Source organism: Doryrhamphus excisus, chromosome 13 (assembly GCF_030265055.1).
Source record: "Doryrhamphus excisus isolate RoL2022-K1 chromosome 13, RoL_Dexc_1.0, whole genome shotgun sequence".
Taxonomy (NCBI): Eukaryota; Metazoa; Chordata; class Actinopteri; order Syngnathiformes; family Syngnathidae; genus Doryrhamphus; species Doryrhamphus excisus.
The window spans coordinates 19724521-19744913 of NC_080478.1; the positions used below are offsets into that span (position 1 = coordinate 19724521).

General features: G+C 36.1%; 1 protein-coding gene across 1 annotated transcript; it reads left to right on the forward strand.

The window, feature by feature from the left end:
• Positions 1 to 1658: 1658 nt before the first annotated feature.
• On the forward strand, positions 1659 to 8902 carry LOC131140568 (gap junction beta-4 protein-like). The gene is made up of 4 exons (XM_058091111.1): positions 1659 to 2020; positions 5257 to 5469; positions 7898 to 8199; positions 8269 to 8902. The coding sequence occupies exons 2-4, from the start codon at positions 5299 to 5301 to the stop codon at positions 8609 to 8611; spliced, it is 816 nt and encodes a 271-aa protein (XP_057947094.1). The 5' UTR covers positions 1659 to 2020; positions 5257 to 5298; the 3' UTR covers positions 8612 to 8902.
• The last annotated feature ends 11491 nt before the right edge of the window (positions 8903 to 20393 follow it).

The window sequence follows — 20393 nt, forward strand, 5'->3', positions numbered from 1 at the left end:
ACTTTCCTCTCATTGAACGGATGTTTTCCTTTGGAGTTTATTCGTATGTGCTGTAGCATTTTATACAAATATAATAGCATTATACAGTCAGATAAATAGATGGACAGATAGATATATAATAATATATTAAAAATTATAAAATTATAAAATTATAAAATTATAAAATTATAAAATTATAAAATTATAAAATTATAAAATTATAAAATTATAAAATTATAAAATTATAAAATTATAAAATTATAATTAATTTTAATAATTTTAATAATTTTAATAACATTTATTTTTAAAAATGTATCAATATCGGTGCTACTGGCCCTGTATTTACTTGGTATCGGATTGATACCAATTCGAGGGGTATCGCACCCCACTCGGGACTGCAATATGAGGCAAACAGGCAGGTCATATGAGTCTCCATTAACTTGTTTATATGAGATAAAGAGGACCCCATGAAAAGAATGGTGTTCCTCACTCATAGACGTAGGCCAGGGGTGTCCAAAATGCGGCCCGAGGCCAATCTCATGAGTAAGATAGCCAGTCAGTACAGTCAAATTAACTGCTGTTAGTCTATAGCCACCAAGTAACGTTAGCTAATTTGATCATATACATTCCATAATGTTCACTCATTCATTTTCTACCGCTTATCTGTCCGGGGGACGGGGGGGTGCTGGAGCCTATCCCAGCTGTCTTTGGGGTACACCCTGGACTGGTGGCCAGCCAATCACAGAGCAGATATAGACAAACAACCATTCACACTCACATTCATACCTATGGACAATTTGGAGTCGCTAATTAACCTAGCATGTTTTTGGAATGTGGGAGGAAACCGGAGTACCCGGAGAAAACCCACACAGAGATGGCCGAAGGTGGAATTGAACTCGAGTCTCCTAGCTGTGAGGCCTGCGAGCTAATCACTCGTCCGTCGTGCAGCCCATATTTTCAAACAGTTTAACAATAATTCATGGTTCCATTTATCACAGTGAGTCTTCCAGGTCCTGATGCAGCAAAACAGTCCCAGACCATCACACTACCACCACCATATTTTACCTTTGGAATAATGTTCATTCATTTATCTACCGCTTATCCTCACGAGGGTCGTCACCAGCTGTCTTCTTTGGGCGAGAGGCGGGGTACACCCTGTACTGATGGCCAGCCAATCACAGGGCACATATAGACAAACAACCATTCACACTCACATTCATACCTACAGACAATTTGGAGTGGCTAATTAACCTAGCATGTTTTTGGAATGTGGAAGGAAACCCACGCATGCACGGGGAGAACATTAAAACTCCACACAAGCCGAGAGTGGAATTGAACTCGGGTCTCCTAGCTGTGAGGCCTGCATGCTAACCACTCGACCACCGTGCAGCCCATCTGCAATATAATGAATACAATATAATTTCAATTACTATTGTACCGGATGAGGATTTGATGAGCGCTGAGTATTACTAAATATTTTTTTTTTACCCTGGGTAAAAGAATGCCGCCCTGGGTAACCACCATTTTGTATTAACATCGTCTTAACAAAAGACGCACAGAATATGATAAAAAAAAACCCTGTAACATTTCATTCCAATGAGTGTACATACAGTGTGGGACAAAAAAGGGTGTGGCTCCGTGTATTTACTTCCCGCAAAAGCCCCCACAGAGGCCCACATGTGTGAACAGTGGATGGATAATTGGTCCCATATGAAACCATATGTACTTATACTATACATATGTATCGTTCTTTTGCTAGGTTTTGGGTGTTGTACTACATAGTTGTATTGTTAATTCTAACAAGACCGGGCATGTGTGTGTATGTGTGTGTGTGTGTAGGTGTGTGCGATGACGTAGGAGAGTCTGAATCTGGTTTGGCAGGATCCGAGTAAAGGCTGAGCAAAGAAGACGCAAATCCTGAAAGGCGGAAAGGAGCGAAATGCTTTTTTCACCAGATGTTCCGTGTTTAATGTTGTAAACTCATTCTTTCTGTTGGTTTTTTTTCCAAGTGCCAGAGTTTTAAAAGAAGTTTCATCACCGGGTAAGTGTATTTCATGTATTTTCTTGTATCACAAATATAACTTTTTCAATAGTAACACAAGTATGTCGCCAGCGGGGGATTGAACAGTAAACAAGCCTATTGTAAACACTATTAAGCTAAGTTATTCCAATGAAACGAATGAATCCTTTTATTCTCGGAAACTTTAGCTTGATGAAAAAAGATTCTTACTTCATGATGACAAATGGCGTCATAGTCGTATAGTGTATTGCGTGGATTGTTTCCACTGTGTGCGGCGACCGGGGTGAAACACATGTGTTAAAACCGACGTTAAAGTACATGACAACGGATGACACCTCGTTCACGAATGTCCCAACAAGCCTAGACAAGACAAAGGTCATTTTAGTAGGCAGTGGAGTTGCCATGGAGACTAGCGGTTGTTTTGTCAAAGCGGAATAGTCCTCGATGCTGTGCCTCGCCTGTTTTAAGTCATCTAAAAAAAAATCATTTTCTCAGCAAAACAGTGAGTTACTGTATCGGGAATATGTTAATCGATGATATACAGATTCCCTCCTTATGTGGTTTTCATCGGTAAATACATCAGTAAATGACTGACTGCATACTGAAAATCGAATGTACGGTATTTTTTTTAATTTGTACAAAAGCCCATTTTTCATTTTTTCTCTTTGCATTGTTCAATTTTGCTCCATTTCTCCAATTTTGCTGTCTTTTTATGTTTAATTTTACTTTTTTAATTTTATTTTTTAAGAGCCAAGGGGCCAAAAAAAATGAGTCATGGGCTGCAAATGGCCCACGAGTCACATATTGGACACCCCTGATCTACATGTATGATTTTGGTATCAAAGTAAAGGGCAGGTATTTACAATTTATATGAAAATGTGTAAATAAAGATGCTTGTGTAGTAATAATAATAAAATAGTTAAAATAGTTAAAATAGTTAAAATAGTTAAAATAGTTAAAATAGTTAAAATAGTTAAAATAGTTAAAGTAGTTAAACAAAAGTTAAAAAAGTTAAAAAAGTTAAAAAAGTTAAAAAAGTTAAAAAAGTTAAAAAAGTTAAAAAAGTTAAAAAAGTTAAAAAAGTTAAAATAGTTAAAATGGTTAAAATAGTTAAAATAGTTTAAAAAAAGCAAAAAAAGTAAAAAAAAAAGTTAAAAAAGTTAAAAAAGTTAAAAAAGTTAAAAAAGTTAAAAAAGTTAAAAAAAAGTTAAAATGGTTAAAATAGTTAAAATTGTTAAAATTGTTAAAATTGTTAAAATGGTTAAAATAGTTAAAATAGTTAATGTTAAAAAAGTTGCCGTACTGAAGTCAGATCAACTAAAACATATTCTTCCAACAACAATAACTGGACAGTAAAAAATACAAATATATTTTGACAATGACTTCAATGGGACTTATTGTGCTCATTTTTCGACCCTTTGTATTGAGTTGTGGGCCTATAGAGCAGCTACACACAATAACCTGCACAGAAAACTTTTTAGATTTTCCAGAATCTGCACCTATTCCCGCCAAAACGGTCTGTTTTGATTTATTCCACCCACGGCCCAGCTCTGGGCATGCCCATCATTCCGTGCTTCTTAACAATAAACCATATAAGGAAGGCTTTCCCGGATGGGCATGCCCGGAACACCAGGGAGGCGTCCAGGAGGCATCCGGACTAGATGCCCAAGCCCCTCAAATCGACAAATAAACCCTTTATAATAAAAATAAAAATAAAAATAAAAATAAAAATAAAAATAAAAATAAAAATAAAAATAAAAATAAAAATAAAAATAAAAATAAAAATAAAAATAAAAATAAAAATAAAAATAAAAATAAAAATAAAAATAAAAATAAAAATAAAAATAAAAATAAAAATAAAAATAAAAATAAAAATAATTTTGCATGTTACCCCATGCATGCGTGGGTTTTCTCCGGGTACTCCGGTTTCCTCCTAAAATGTGATATCTTTTTGAATTTTTTCTTCATAAACTGAAGCGGAACAAGTGAGTCGGACTGTTTTTTCTTTCCCAAACCACCTAAACCTCACCCACATCAGTGTTTCCACTGCATGTTCTTGCTTGGCAGCACCAATCAGTGACGTGCGACATGCTTGCACATGCATGCACACGCTCATAGCTGGCAACGTTGGGATTGTTTTTATTCTCAGGTTATGTTTTGGTTACTCTTTATGCTGTGCTGCTATTATCAATGTTCTGTATACAGCATATGGTAATACCGGAAAACTTTCTCTCAGGGTACACGCCCAAGTGATGATTCCAATGGTAAAAGTATTATTCTTCTACTGAGATAAAATGAGATAAAAAGTCGTAATTATGAGAAAAAAGTCAAAATTATGAGATAAAAAGTCAAAATTATCAGATAAAAAGTCAAAGTTATCAGATAAAAGTCCCAATTATGAGATAAATAGTCCTAATTATGAGAAAAAAAGTCAACATAATAGGATAAAAAGTCAAAATTATGAGATAAAAAGTCAAAGTTATGAGATAAAAATCCCAATTATGAGATAAATAGTCCTAATGAGAGAATTAAAAAATTAGAAATGAGAAATGAGGAAAAAAAAGTCAACATAATAAAATAAAAAGTCAAAATTATTAGATAAAAAGTCATAATTATGAGAAAAACATCAAAATTAAGAGATAAAAAGTCTAAATTATTAGATAAAAAGTCTAAATTATGAGGAAAAAACATCAAAACTATGAGATTAAAAGTCAAGCTTATTAGTTAAAAAGTCAAAATTATCAGATAAAAGTCAAAGTTATGAGATGAAAGTCCCAATTCTGAGAGAAATAGTCCTAATTATGAGAAAAAAGTCAACATAATAAGATAAAAAGTCAAAATTCTGAGATAAAAAGTAAAAATTATGAGAACAAACATCAAAATAATGAGATAAAAAGTCAAAATTATCAGTTAAAAAGTCAAAGTTATGAGATGAAAGTCCCAATTATGATATAATAATAATAATAATAATAAAAACCATATTCAGCAGTCCATCAATGTGACTGTGAGTGTGAATGGTTGTTTGTCTATACTGGATGTGCTTTATGATTGGCTGGAAACCAGTCCAGGGTGTACGCCGCCTCTCGTCCAAAGTCACCTGGGACAGGCTCCATCACCCCCCCGCAACCATGGATGGATGGATGGATGGATGGATGGATGAGTTTTTTTGTCACAGGGCCCAGAATTCCTGGTTGTAATTCCCTCACTTGCCAGTGATTGTTTTCTGATTTAACTGTGTTTCCCACTTTGTCCTTTAGGGGGGGGCACATTTCATCACCCAGGCAAGAGCAGCCGCAGGGATGAACTGGTCGGGCCTTGAGAGTCTGTTGAGTGGAGTCAACAAGTACTCCACGGCATTTGGGAGGATCTGGCTGTCCATGGTGTTTGTCTTCCGTGTGCTGGTGTTTGTGGTGGCAGCACAGAGAGTTTGGGGCGATGAGAGCAAAGACTTTGTGTGCAACACACGGCAGGTAAGACGACATGCAAAGCGGAATACACATGTGCTGTTTATGTCAACAAAAAGGGCAAATGAGTTAGCATGAGGGAGCTAACGATACATGTCATGAAACACACCTATTTCAACGATAAAGCCCTTAAAAAAAAAGAAAAAATTAACAAAAAAGCCAGTTTCTGCTACTGAAAAACATGATACCAATTTCAAATCAAAATAATGACATAAAAAGTCGTAATTATGAGAAAAACATCACAATTATGAGATAAAAAGTCCAAATAATGAGATAAAAAGTCAAAATTATGAGAAAAAAAATTCAAAATTATGAGATGAAAAAGTCAAAAATAATGAGATAAAAAGTCCGAATTATGAGGAAAAAATGACAAAATTATGAGATAAAAAAGTCAAAAATAATTGGATAAAAAGTCGTAATTATGAGAAAAACGTCACAGTTATGAGATAAAAAGTCAAAAATAATGAGATAAAAAGTCATAATTATAAGAAAAAATGTCAAAATTATGAGATAAAAAGTCAAAATTATGAGGAAAAAAACATTAAAGTTATGAGGTAAAAAGTCAAAATTATGAGATAAAAAAGTCAAAAATAATTGGATAAAAAGTCGTAATTATGAGAAAAAACATCACAGTTATGAGATAAAAAGTCAAAAATAATGAGATAAAAAGTCATAATTATAAGAAAAAACGTCAAAATTATGAGATAAAAAGTCAAAAATAATGAGATAAAAAGTCCGAATTATGAGGAAAAAAATGTCAAAATTATGAGATAAAAAAGTCGTAATTATGAGAAAAAACTTCACAGTTATGAGTTAAAAAGTCAAAAATAATGAGATAAAAAGTCATAATTATAAGAAAAAAGTCAAAATTATGAGATAAAAAGTCAAAATTATCAGATTAAAACAAAATCAAAATAATGAAATAAAAAGTTGAAATTATGAGATAAAAAGTCCTAATTATCAGATTAAAAAATCTAAATAATGACATAAAAATTTTAATTATGAGATAAAAAAGTCAAAATTATCAGATAAGTCATAATTATCAGATAAAAAGTCGAAATTATGAGATAAGAAAGTTAAAATAATGAGATAAAAAGTCAAAATTGTGAGATAAAAACGTCAAAAATATCAGGCAACATCGTAATTATGAAATTAAAAGTCAACATGATAAGATAAAAGCCAAAATGATGAGATAAAAAGTCAAAATTATGAAAAAAAACATTAAAATTAAGAGATAAAAAGTCAAAATGATCAGATAAAAAGTCAAAATGATCAGATAAAAAAATCTAAATAATCAAATCAAAATAATGACATAAAAAGTTGAAATTATGAGATAAAAAAATCAAAATTATCAGATAAGTCATAATTATCAGATAAAAAGTTGAAATTATGAGATAAGAAAGTTAAAATAATGAGATAAAAAGTCAAAATTGTGAGATAAAAACGTCAAAAATATCAGGTAACATCGTAATTATGAAATTAAAAGTCAACATGATAAGATAAAAGCCAAAATTATGAGATAAAAAGTCAAAATTAAGAGAAAAAAACATTAAAATTAAGAGATAAAAAGTCAAAATGATCAGATAAAAAAAATCAAAATAATCAAATCAAAATAATGACATAAAAAGTTGAAATTATGAGATAAAAAAGTCAAAATTATCAGGTAAGTCATAAGTCATAATTATCAGATAAAAAGTCAAAATTATGAGATAAGAAAGTCCAAATAATGAGATAAAAAGTTAAAATCGTGCGATTAAAAGGTCAAAAATATCAGGTAAACATTGTAATTATGAAATTAAAAGTCAACATGATAAGATAAAAGTCAAAATTATGAGATAAAAAGTCCTAATTACAGACTTGTTCTTGTTCTTTGGTTTTTGTCAAAATTATCAGATGAAAAAATCAAAATAATGACATAAAAAGTTGAAATTATGAGATAAAAAAGTCAAAATTATCAGATGAAAAAATCAAAATAATGACATAAAAAGTTAAAATTATGAGATAAGAAAGTCAAAATGATCAGATAAGCCATAATTATCAGATAAAAAGTCAAAATTGTGACATAAGTCATAATTTTCAGATAAAAAGTCAAAATGATGAGATAAGAAAGTCAAAATAATGAGATAAAAAGTTAAAATCGCGCGATTAAAAGGTCAAAAATATCAGGTAACATCGTAATTATGAAATTAAAAGTCAACATGATAAGATAAAAGTCAAAATTCTGAGATAAAAAGTCCTAATTATCAGATAAAAAAAGCAAAATAATGACATAAAAAGTTGAAATTATGAGATAAAAAAGTCAAAATTATCAGATAAAAAGTCAAAATTCTGAGATAAAAAATCCTAATTACAGACTTTGTCTTGTTCTTTGGTTTTTGTTGTCTGATTTCCTTCCTGCAATGGATTGTGTTAATTTGTCATTGTTGTTTCGTAGCCGGGCTGTACCAACGTCTGCTACGACCACATCTTTCCCATCTCCCACATCCGTCTGTGGGCGCTGCAGCTGATCTTTGTCACCTGCCCGTCCCTCATGGTGATGGCTCACGTTAAATTCCGAGAAGGGAAGGACAAGAAATACGTGGAGCTGCACCAAGGCTCTCACTTGTACGCCAACCCGGGCAAGAAGCGAGGAGGTCTGTGGTGGACCTATCTGCTGAGTTTGGTCTTCAAAGCCGGCTTCGACATCTCGTTCCTCTACATCCTGTATCGGATTTACCACGGATATGATCTACCTAAGTAATTGCCGGAAATATAATCGAAGTTTCTTTTTAAACGAGGTGCTTAATGCGATTTTAATGTTCCCAGGTTATCCAAGTGTTCCCTGGAACCGTGCCCCAACACGGTGGACTGCTTCATTAGCCGGCCAACTGAGAAGAAGATCTTCATGCTGTTCATGGTGGTCTCCAGCGCCTTGTGCATCTTCATGTGCATCTGCGAGATGTTTTATCTCATCGGCAAGCGCATCGCCAAACAACTGAAAGTCCAACACGAGAACGAAAGGATGCTGTTTGCCGACCAGCACGAACTCACCAACATGGCTCCGCCCCGGTCGCTGTACAGGAAGACCGATCCGACCCTGGGAGGGAGAGAACTAAGTCTGAACAAGCGGGACAAGGCCAAAGAAATCGGTGCTACTACGACATTGTAGACATACGGAAAAGACTTTCCGAAAAAACTTTCAAAGACCGTTGGGACTACCGAGAAAAAAAAATGGCACTTTGGCGTTAAAAATGGAGGACCTTTATCGTGCCGTCACGTCAAAATCAATCAAAACAAAGCAGCGACTCGGGGACTGCCACTTATGTAACTTCAAAAGATCGGAATTCCGGAATCGGAATGTCCGAGCAATTTTTTTTTTTGGTGATGTTCACAACCGCTTATGTCAACACGAGTCAGCCATTTTGAGTGATGTCGGCTTAAAAAGGGTTTCGCTTTCGAATTTTGCGTGACAATTTTTGATGTTCGGAGAAAAGTCGCTTAACGATTATGAAATCTGTCGCTAAGTTTCGTTTTCATGATTTACCTTTTTTTTTTAACTATTCCGAAATAATTTGCTCGATTCGGATTTCGGATTTTAACCTTTATACACCATCGTAATGCATTAAAAATAAAACTAAATAAAACTAAAAAATTAAAGTAAGCTAATTTTTTCACTATTATTATTATTATTATTGTTTTTATTATAATGCCTGAAGAGTATTATTACATTTTTTTCCCAAAAATATCAAATAAAAAAAATATTTTTTCCCAAAATATGGAGGAATTCGAGGTGCTATTTGTGGGGGTTTATGCGCCCCCCCCCCAAAAAAAACTTGAACCCATAAAACGACCCCAAAAATCAATCATACCCTAAATTATTAAACATATGTATAAAATGTCTTGCAAAGCATCTTCCTGCTGGAAAATATTGAGTCAATTGACTTGTGAGATGGCACTCTCTGCTCGATTCATAACTGCAGATAATAATTTGCTCGATTCGGATTTCGGATTTTAACCTTTACACACCACCACAATGCATTCAAAATAAAACTAAATAAAACTAAAAAATTAAAGTAAGCTAATTTTTTCACTATTATTATTATTATTGTTTTTATTATAATGCCTGAAGAGTATTATTCAATTTTTTTCCCAAATATATCAAATAAAAAAAATATTTTTCCCAAAATATGGAGGAATTCGAGGTGCTATTTGTGGGGGTTTATGCCCCCCCCCCCCCCCCCCCCAGAAATGGCCAAAAAACTTGAACCCATAAAACGACCCCAAAAATCAAACATACCCTAATTTATTAAACATAAGTATAAAATGTCTTGCAAAGCATCTTCCTGCTGGAAAATATTGAGTGAATTGACTTGTGAGATGGCACTCTCTGCTCGATTCATAACTGCAGATAATAATTTGCTCGATTCGGATTTCGGATTTTAACCTTTACACACCCCCATAATGCATTCAAAATAAAACTAAATAAAACTAAAAAACTTAAAGTAAGCTAATTTTTTCACTATTATTATTATTATTGTTTTTATTATAATGCCTGAAGAGTATTATTCAATTTTTTTCCCAAAAATATCAAATAAAAAAAATATTTTTTCCCAAAATATGGAGGAATTCGAGGTGCTATTTGTGGGGGTTTATGCCCCCCCCTCCCAGAAATGGCCAAAAAACTTGAACCCATAAAACAACACCAAAAATTAAACATACCCTAAATTATTAAACATATGTATAAAATGTCTTGCAAAGCATCTTCCTGCTGGAAAATATTGAGTGAATTGACTTGTGAGATGGCACTCTCTGCTCGATTCATAACTGCAGATAGCGCCATCAAAAAAAAATTATTTTTTTTTGCATTGATTGTTTTATTTTAGATTTATTGTGGTGGAAAAATGCTAAAAACGATATCGTTGTGCGAATACTACTTCTTTGAAATGATATCATCTGCTCAAGCTGAAATGACAGTACTGTACAGTACATGTCTAAATACACCAGAGGGCGCTACACTTCAATGAAAGACAGTCCTACACTGCTTGTGTTTATATTATATTTTGTGTTGTTTTTTTTTAAAGCTGCATGCTACATTGATGCTACTGATGCGACTTTGAAGTCAAGTGTGTGTTTCAGTATGAATTGTGTTTTTTTTTTTTTTTTGGTGTGTGTGTGTGTTTGTGAAATAACCCAGCGAGGCGGAATGTCCTTTGTTTCAAGGTGAACCCTTGAAATGCAGCCTCAGCAGGCGGAGGAGACGTCATGTGGATGTGTCGTATCAGCTGGCATTTCTTGCTGCTCTACAGGACTGAGCGGAGAACACAAAGGATGACGCAGTGAGGCTCATTCGGGGTCAGAATGAAAGAATGGAGTGTGTGAATGGAGGTGTTGAAACTTGTTTTTAATGTGCTGTGACGAGACAGTTGCTTTGGTAATAAAATAATAATAATAATAATAATAATAATGCTGATGTTAACAATACTACAACACATGACGACATTAATAAACCGGTTATAAAAATGGTTTTCATCAATAATAAGAACACAATGGACTTAATGAATTGGTGTCACATATGGGGCCGACTTCATTCCAAAAACATGCTAGGTTAATTAGCGACTCTAAATTGTCCATAGGTATGAATGTGAGTGTGAATGGTTGTTTGTCTATATGTGCCCTGTGATTGGCTGGCCACCAGTCCAGGGTGTACCCCGCCTCTCGCCCCGAGAAGACAGCCGGTGACGACCCTCGTGAGGATAAGCGGTAGAAAATGAATGAACATTATTCCAACAGTAAAATATGGTGGTGGTAGTGTGATGGTCTGGGACTGTTTTGCTGCATCAGGACCTGGAAGACTCACTGTGATAAATGGAACCATGAATTATTGTTAAACTGTTTGCAAATATGGGCTGCACGGCGGACGAGTGATTAGCTCGCAGGCCTCACAGCTAGGAGACTCGAGTTCAATTCCACCCTCGGCTATCTCTGTGTGGGTTTTCTCCGGGTACTCCGGTTTCCTCCCACATTCCAAAAACATGCTAGGTTAATTAGCGACTCCAAATTGTCCATAGGTATGAATGTGAGTGTGAATGGTTGTTTGTGCCCTGGGATTGGCTGGCCACCAGTCCACCAGCCCGAAGACAGCTGGGATAGGCTCCAGCACCCCCTGCAACCCTTGTGAGGATTGTGGTAGAAAATGGATGGATGGATGGATGGAAGGATGGATGGATGGATGGATGGATGGATGGATGGATAGATGGATGGATGGATGGATGATGGATGGATGGATGGATGATGGATGATGGATGATGGATGATGGATGATGGATGATGGATGATGGATGATGGATGATGGATGGATCGATGGATCGATGGATGGATACAGGCCTCACAGCTAGAAAACCCGAGTTCAATTCCACCCTCGGTACTCCGGTTTCCTCCCACATTCCAAAAACATGCTAGGTTAATTAGCCACTCCAAATTGTCCATAGGTATGAATGTGAGTGTGAATGGTTGTTTGTCTATATGTGCCCTGTGATTGGCTGGCCACCTGTCCAGGGTGTACCCCGCCTCTCTCACAAAGACAGCTGTGATAGGCTCCAGCACCCCATGTGACCCTTGTGAGGATAAGCGGTAGAAAATGAATGAACATTATTCCAACAGTAAAATATGGTGGTGGTAGTGTGATGGTCTGGGACTGTTTTGCTGCATCAGGACCTGGAAGACTCACTGTGATCTCAGCTTAACTAACCTTCAAAAGTTTTGCTGGCACATTTCAGAAAGATAACATTATCCCAACAGTAAAATATGGTGGTGGTAGTGTCATTTTGTATTTGCAGCTTTCTTTCTTGCACACACAAATACCACAAGCATCCTAAATAAAAGTCAGAATTTTTTTTTGGGAGTGTGTGTGGGGGGGGGGGGGGGGGGGGATTTGAACAGGATACACATTTGTCGATGCAGTCCCAGTCACCGTTATGTAACCTGCCTTCAAAGTAGCAGTCAGTGGTGCCAGGTTTCTGCAGGGAGGGGGTTGAACACAGCATTTACACACAAATCAGCAGCGCCTGCTGTGGTGGCCAACGTTAGCAGCCCACATGGCTTCTTTCTGTGAGCTGGAGCCTGGAGGTTTAAAATAGATCAGCTCTCTCCCAGGCCTTTTAGCATGCATGATATTGGCGACTGTCTTGCGTAATACTCAGAAACTCTTTCAAGATTTCAAGATTCTTAGTGTATAATCTGGAATTAATCTAATCAATTAATCACCAAAAAAACCACAATCATCCCAGTTTTGCTTGTTTTGGGTTTTTAGGTTTGCACAAGTAAGCTGATGGTAAATATTGTAATATTACTGCTGATGATTGAAGGTATTTGCTCAATTTTGCTAGCTAAATTTTGTTAGCTAAAGCTAAACACAAATTCAAAGGATACTTATACACGCACCCTCACAAAAAAGCCTGGACGTATGTATTAGGTATTGTTGTCAGGAATAAACAATCTGGGTTTCATTATAATTGTAATAAGACCCGCTTACTTGTAGGCATACAGGGACTGCAGATAAGCCCGGACATATGTATTAGGTTTTGTTGTCAAAAATAAACAATCTGGTTTTCATTATAATTGTTATAAGACATGCTTACTTGTAGGCATACAGGGACTGCAAAGAAGCTCGGACGTATGTATTAGGTATTGTTGTCAGGAATAAACAATCTGGTTCTCATTATAATTATTACGTAATAAGACCCGCTTACTTGTAGGCATGTAGGGACTGCAGATAAGTCCAGACTTCTGTATTAGGTATTGTTGTCAAAAATAAACAATCTGGTTTTCATTATAATTGTAATAAGACCCGCTTACTTGTAGGCATACAGGGACTGCAGATAAGCTCGGATGTATGTATTAGGTATTGTTGTCAGGAATAAACAATCTGGTTCTCATTATAATTGTAATAAGACACGCTTACTTGTAGGCATACAGGGACTGCAGATAAGCTTGGACGTATGTATTAGGTATTGTTGTCAGGAATAAACAATCTGGTTCTCATTATAATTGTAATAAGACCCGCTTACTTGTAGGCATACAGGGACTGCAGATAAGCCCGGATGTATGTATTAGGTATTGTTGTCAGGAATAAACAATCTGGTTCTCATTATAATTGTAATAAGACACGCTTACTTGTAGGCATACAAGGACTGCAAATAAGCCCCGGCGTATGTATTAGGTATTGTTGTCAGGAATAAAAAATCTGGTTCTCATTGTAATTGTAATAAGACACGCTTACTTGTAGGCATACAGGGACTGCAGATAAGCCCGGACGTATGTATTAGGTATTGTTGTCAGGAATAAACAATCTGGTTCTCATTATAATTGTAATAAGACACGCTTACTTGTAGGCATACAGGGACTGCAGATAAGTCCGGACGTCTGTATTAGGTATTGTTGTCAGAAATAAACAATCTGGTTTCCATTATAATTGTAAAAAGACCCGCTTACTTGTAGGCATACAGGGACTGTAGATAAGCCCAGATGTCTGTATTAGGTATTGTTGTCAGGAATAAACAATCTGGGTTTCATTATAATTGTAATAAGACCCGCTTACTTGTAGGCATACAGGGACTGCAGATAAGCTCGGATGTATGTATTAGGTATTGTTGTCAAAAATAAACAATCGGGTTCTCATTATAATTGTAATAAGACATGCTTACTTGTAGGCATACAGGGACTGCAAATAAGCCCGGACGTATGTATTAGGTTTTGTTGTCAAAAATAAACAATCTGGTTTTCATTATAATTGTAATAAGACACGCTTACTTGTAGGCATACAGGGACTGCAGATAAGCCCGGTTGTATGTATTAGGTATTGTTGTCGGGAATAAAAAATTTGGTTCTCATTATAATTGTAATAAGACACGCTTACTTGTAGGCATACAGGGACTGCAGATAAGCCCGGACGTATGTATTAGGTATTGTTGTCAGGAATAAACAATCTGGTTCTCATTATAATTGTAATAAGACATGCTTACTTGTAGGCATACAGGGACTGCAGATAAGCCCAGATGTCTGAAATTAGGTATTGTTGTCAGGAATAAACAACGTGGTTTTCATTAGAATTGTAATAAGACACGCCTACTTGTAGGCATACAGGGACTGCAAATAAGCCCGGACGCATGTATAAGGTATTGTTGTCGGGAATAAACAATCTGGTTCTCATTATAATTGTAATAGAACCGCTTATTTGTAGGCATACAAGGACTGCAAATAAGCCCCGGCGTATGTATTAGGTATTGTTGTCAGGAATAAACAATCTGGTTTTCATTATAATTGTAATAAGACCCACTTACTTGTAGGCATACAGGGACTGCAGATAAACCCGGATGTCTGTATTAGGTATTGCTGTCAGGAATAAACAATCTGGTTCTCATTATAATTGTAATAAGACCCGCTTACTTGTAGGCATACAGGGACTGCAGATAAGCCCGGATGTCTGTATTAGGTATTGTTGTCAGGAATAAACAACAATCTGGTTCTCTATAATTTGTTTTTTTAAGATTCCCTTATCCTCTATTCAAAACCCACTATTCGAGTCCTCATAGGGAGGATTTCTACATGATATAAAAACATACCCAGATCATCAGTATGTATCAAAAGAAAGACGACCTTGAATGTGTGTGTGTGTGTGTGTGTGTGTTACATTCTGCACAGATTCAGAGATTCGTCCTCGTCTTTTCACACATGCAACGCACAAGCAGCTAGCACCCACAGAGGACACTCACATAGACAATATAAAAGCTAGCAGCCACCCACACACTTATACACACACCTACAAGCTACACAACAACAAGGAAAGCAGTCAGCTAACCAAATGAGAGAAAAAACTGGTGGGCTTTCATCTTTTCTCATGTTAACATAAATGGCAGCCATAATGAAAGCGAGATTGAATTGCAAATGGCAACTGCTGCATCAGGGTGTTGGTAATGGTCACTGACAGATACGGAGATGATGCAAAATGAAGGTTTTTGTTGATATACAACATAGAAGTGGGCTGCACGGTGGTCGAGTGGTTAGCACGCATTAGGCTCCAGCACCCCCTGCGACCCTCGTGAGGATTGTGGTAGAAAATGGATGGATGGAAGGTTGGAAGGATGGAAAGTTGGATGGATGGATGGATGGAAGGATGGACAGATGGACAGATGGATGAAAGGATGGATGGATGGAAGGATGGATGGAAGGATGGATGGATGAATGGATGGAGGGAGGGAGGGAGGGAGGGATGGATGGATGGATGGATGAATGGAGGGATGGGTGGATGGATGGATGGAAGGATGGAAGGATGGAAGGATGGAAGGATGGAAGGATGGAAGGATGGAAGGATGGAAGGATGGAAGGATGGATGGATGATGGAAGGATGGATGGAAGGATGGAGGGATGGATGGATGGATGGATGGATGGATGGATGGATGGAAGGATGGATGGATGGATGGGTGGGTGGATGGAAGGATGGATGGATGGATGGATTGATGGAAGGATGGATGGAAGGATGGATGGATGGAAGGATGCATAGATGGATGGATGGAGGGATGGATGGATGGAGGGATGGATGGATGGATGGATGGATGGATGGATGGAAGGATGGATGGAAGGATGGATGGATGGAGGGAGGGAGGGAGGGAGGGAGGGAGGGAGGGATGGATGGAAGGATGGATGGATGGATGGATGAATGGAGGGATGGGTGGATGGATGGATGGAAGGATGGAAGGATGGAAGGATGGATGGATGGGTGGGTGGATGGAAGGATGGATGGATGGATGGATGGAGGGAAGGATGGATGGAAGGATGAATGGATGGAAGGATGCATAGATGGATGGATGGAGGGATGGATGGATGGATGGAGGGATGGATGGATGGATGGAAGGATGGATGGATGGAGGGATGGATGGATGGATGGAGGGATGGATGGAAGGATGGATGGATGGATGGATGGATGGATGAAAGGATGGATGGATGGATGGATGGATGGATGGAAGGATGGATGGATGGAAGGAAGGATGGATGGATGGATGGATGGATGGATGGATGGAGGGATGGATGGATGGATGGATGGATGGAGGGATGGATGGATGGATGAAAGGATGGATGGATGGATGGATGGATGGAAGGATGGATGGATGGAAGGATGGATGGATGGAAGGATGGATGGATGGAAGGATGGATGGATGGATGGATGGATGGAGGGATGGATGGATGGAAGGATGGATGGATGGAAGGATGGATGGATGGATGGAGGGATGGATGGATGGATGGATGGAGGGATGGAAGGATGGATGGATGGATGAAAGGATGGATGGAAGGATGGATGGATGGAAGGATGGATGGATGGATGGATGGAAGGATGGATGGATGGATGGATGGATGGAGGGATGGATGGATGGAAGGATGGATGGATGGAAGGATGGATGGATGGATGGAGGGATGGATGGAGGGATGGATGGATGGAAGGATGGATGGATGGATGGAGGGATGGATGGAAGGATGGATGGATGGATGAAAGGATGGATGGATGGATGGATGGAAGGATGGATGGATGAAAGGATGGATGGATGGATGGATGGATGGATGGAAGGATGGAAGGATGGAAGGATGGATGGATGGATGGATGGATGGACAACATATCAGTGATGTGTCTTTGAGCTATAGACCATTAAACCAGGTATAAGTGTACTCATTCTCAGTATTGGGAGTAACATAATAATTACTAATTCCTGTTTTCCCAGTAATTAGTAAACACTGGGACAATAATTGTAGAAACATCCGTAGTATTTAACTGAAAACTAACAAAGAACGGATCAAGCGGCCCAATTCATCTCCTCAGTCATGGTGGTCACAGGAAGTGGCACATGAATGAAGTATTCATAAAGGTAATATCCTTCTCTCTCTCTCTCTCTCTCTCTCTTCTCTCTCTCTCGCTCGCTCTTGCTCTCTCACGTTGGCCTTATTGAAATGCTCTAATTAATCAAGCCTTAAATAGACGAAGAGACCTACATTTGTGACACCACTTCTCATACGAATCCATCTCCAACACAGATGGGGCCACAGGCTATGTGGCTCATATCTATGTCTCTGTGTGTGTGTGTGTGTGTGTGTGTGTGTGTGTGTGTGTGTGTAAACCAAGAAATGCCCGAGGACTAGTTCAAACCCTGACCGGGTGACAGACTGGTACAAGCGTCCTTATGGACGTAATGTACAATACGTATCAGACCATATTTATTACCCACATTGGTAGCCTCCATCCTTGGTGGACATCAGATGAACATTAGTCACACCATCCGATGGAAGAAACTCAATTGGTGGGTAGTGATGGAATTACATTCGCATGTTGGGATGAAATATACTTGACTTGTTTTCTTGAAATATCTTTGTAATGAAATTTTTTTATCTTTTCATATTCCAGATAGTCCTCAAAAAACATATTTTGATATCATGCCATTCACATTTTTAACTTATTTTTATACATTTTAAGAAATTTTAGTTTTTGTGTTACTACCCCAACCTTCCATAAGTGGGTCAAAAATGACCCGGTCAGGTTGTTTTCTTGAAATATCTTCGTAATGAAATTTTTTTATCGTTTCATATTCCAGGTATTCCTCAAAAAACACGTTTTTGATATCATGCCATTCACATTTTTAACTTATTTTTATACATTTTAAGAAATTTTAGTTTTTGTGTTACTACCCCAACCTTCCATAAGTGGGTCAAAAATGACCCGGTCAGGTTGTTTTCTTGAAATATCTTTGTAATGAAATGTTTTTATCATTTCATATTCCAGGTATTCCTCAAAAAACATGTTTTTGATATCATGCCATTGACATTTTTAACTTACCTTTATGCAACACACAATGGATCCTCCCATTTTCTATTGTTGTACGGGGTCATTTTCTTTTTCAAAGATGTAAAAAAGTGAAAAATGAAGATGTTTCTAACATGAAATGATTCTTGTGTGGTCCTAAATATAATACTAAATATCATACAAGTGATTATTCCTAACCAAAATGGCAAAATTGTCATAAAAAGGCATTGATTCTAGTATGGGTGATTTTTGACCCCCTTATGGAAGAGTGTAGGGTCCAGTCACTCGTGCATCTAAGGGTTAAAGGTCGATGTAAGGACTGACGTGGGGGGGGGGGGGGGGTGTTGTTTTGGTTTTGGTTTAGCATCCTGGTCATGAGTCATTGTACCACCATGAGTACCTCCATCTTTGAAAGGGTTGTGTGAGTGGATGAGTGGTGAGCGTGAGCGTTTATGGTAATTGGTTTATTTTGTTGAACGATTATGCAGCCTGCCAGATGAAGAAGAAGAAGAAGAAGAAGAAGAAGAAGAAGAAGAACACGCTGCCAGGAAAATTCTCTTAAGCTTTTATCTCACTAAATGACTGAAGCAATGAATAATATTACAATTAAGAACCTTGGGATTTTGAGATTTGGCTTCTTCTTCTTGTGAGGAACCTTCATCAGGAGGAGAAAGTTCTTAAAGCCGAATTCCACTGTTGTACCTCCAGATGCTATTTTGGAGTGTTTACGTATGTGAAAGGTCACGACCTGGCCCCCAAGGTGTCACATGGGTCCAGAAAATGTTCAGAAAATAAAACACCCCCTTACTTTTCTCATACAAAAAAAAGTGATAAATCACTGCTTTTATTTTGAAAAACAAGAAGCGAACAAACTCGTAATATCGCCTGCTTGACACCGACGTTTGGTTTGGTCCATCCTGCTGCTCAGTGTTCAGACAATGTTTTTTTTAGTAAATTTCGTAAAATTTTTGTAAATTAATAATAATAATAATAATAACGAATTATTATTATGATTATTGTTATTATTATTATTAAGATTCATGAATAATAATAATAATAACAACTTCATAACAAATTAATAATAATAACAAATTATTATTATTATTAATGAATATTAATATGCACATCTACTATATGCTAATAATAATAATAATAATAATAATAACTTCATAACAAATTAATAATAAAAATAATGAAATATTATTACTAATGAATATTAATATTAATATTAATATCTACTATATGCTAATCATAATCAGAATAATACAAATTAATAATAACAATAAAAATATTATTATTATTATTAATGAATATTAATATGCACATCTACTATTTGCTAATAATAATCAGAATAATAAAAAAATAATAATAACAATAAAAATATTATTATTATTAATTAATATTAATATGCATATCTACTATATGCTAATAATAATAATCATAATAATTTAATAACAAATTAATAATAATAATAATAAACTATTATTATTATTCATTAATCTGAATATTAATAATAATAATAATTTGTTATAGAATTATTATGATGATGATGATTATTATTATTATTCATGAATCTTAATAATAATAATCATCATGTTTGTTATTATTGTTCATGAATTATTATTGGTTATTATTATTCATGAATCTTAATAATAATCATCATAATAATTTGTTATTTTTTATTATTTAAAAATTTAATTCTAAAATTATTAAAAATAAAAAACTAACAAAAATAAGTAAATAACTAAAATGTTTTAGTTATTTTTTAATAATAATAATAACAATAATAATAATAATAATTTGTTCAGTTAAGTGCTCTGAGAACGCATCATTTCCTCTATGTACTGTTTATAGGACAAAGGTGGGCCGCGGACATTTTTTTTATTTTCAAGTGAGCCCTGAGTTGGTAAAGTTTGATTTAAATCATCCAAATACGACAAGATACTGTCGGTATTCCATGTTATCATCACATAAGGATTCGAATGATGGGCAACATGGCCCCGTTCCCCATATGACACGGTTACACAGTCCCTTCCACAGTGAAGTTAAGAGTCACTTTGTATGTAAACAAACAACATAATCCCAGCATTATTGACTTTTGTTCATTCGTT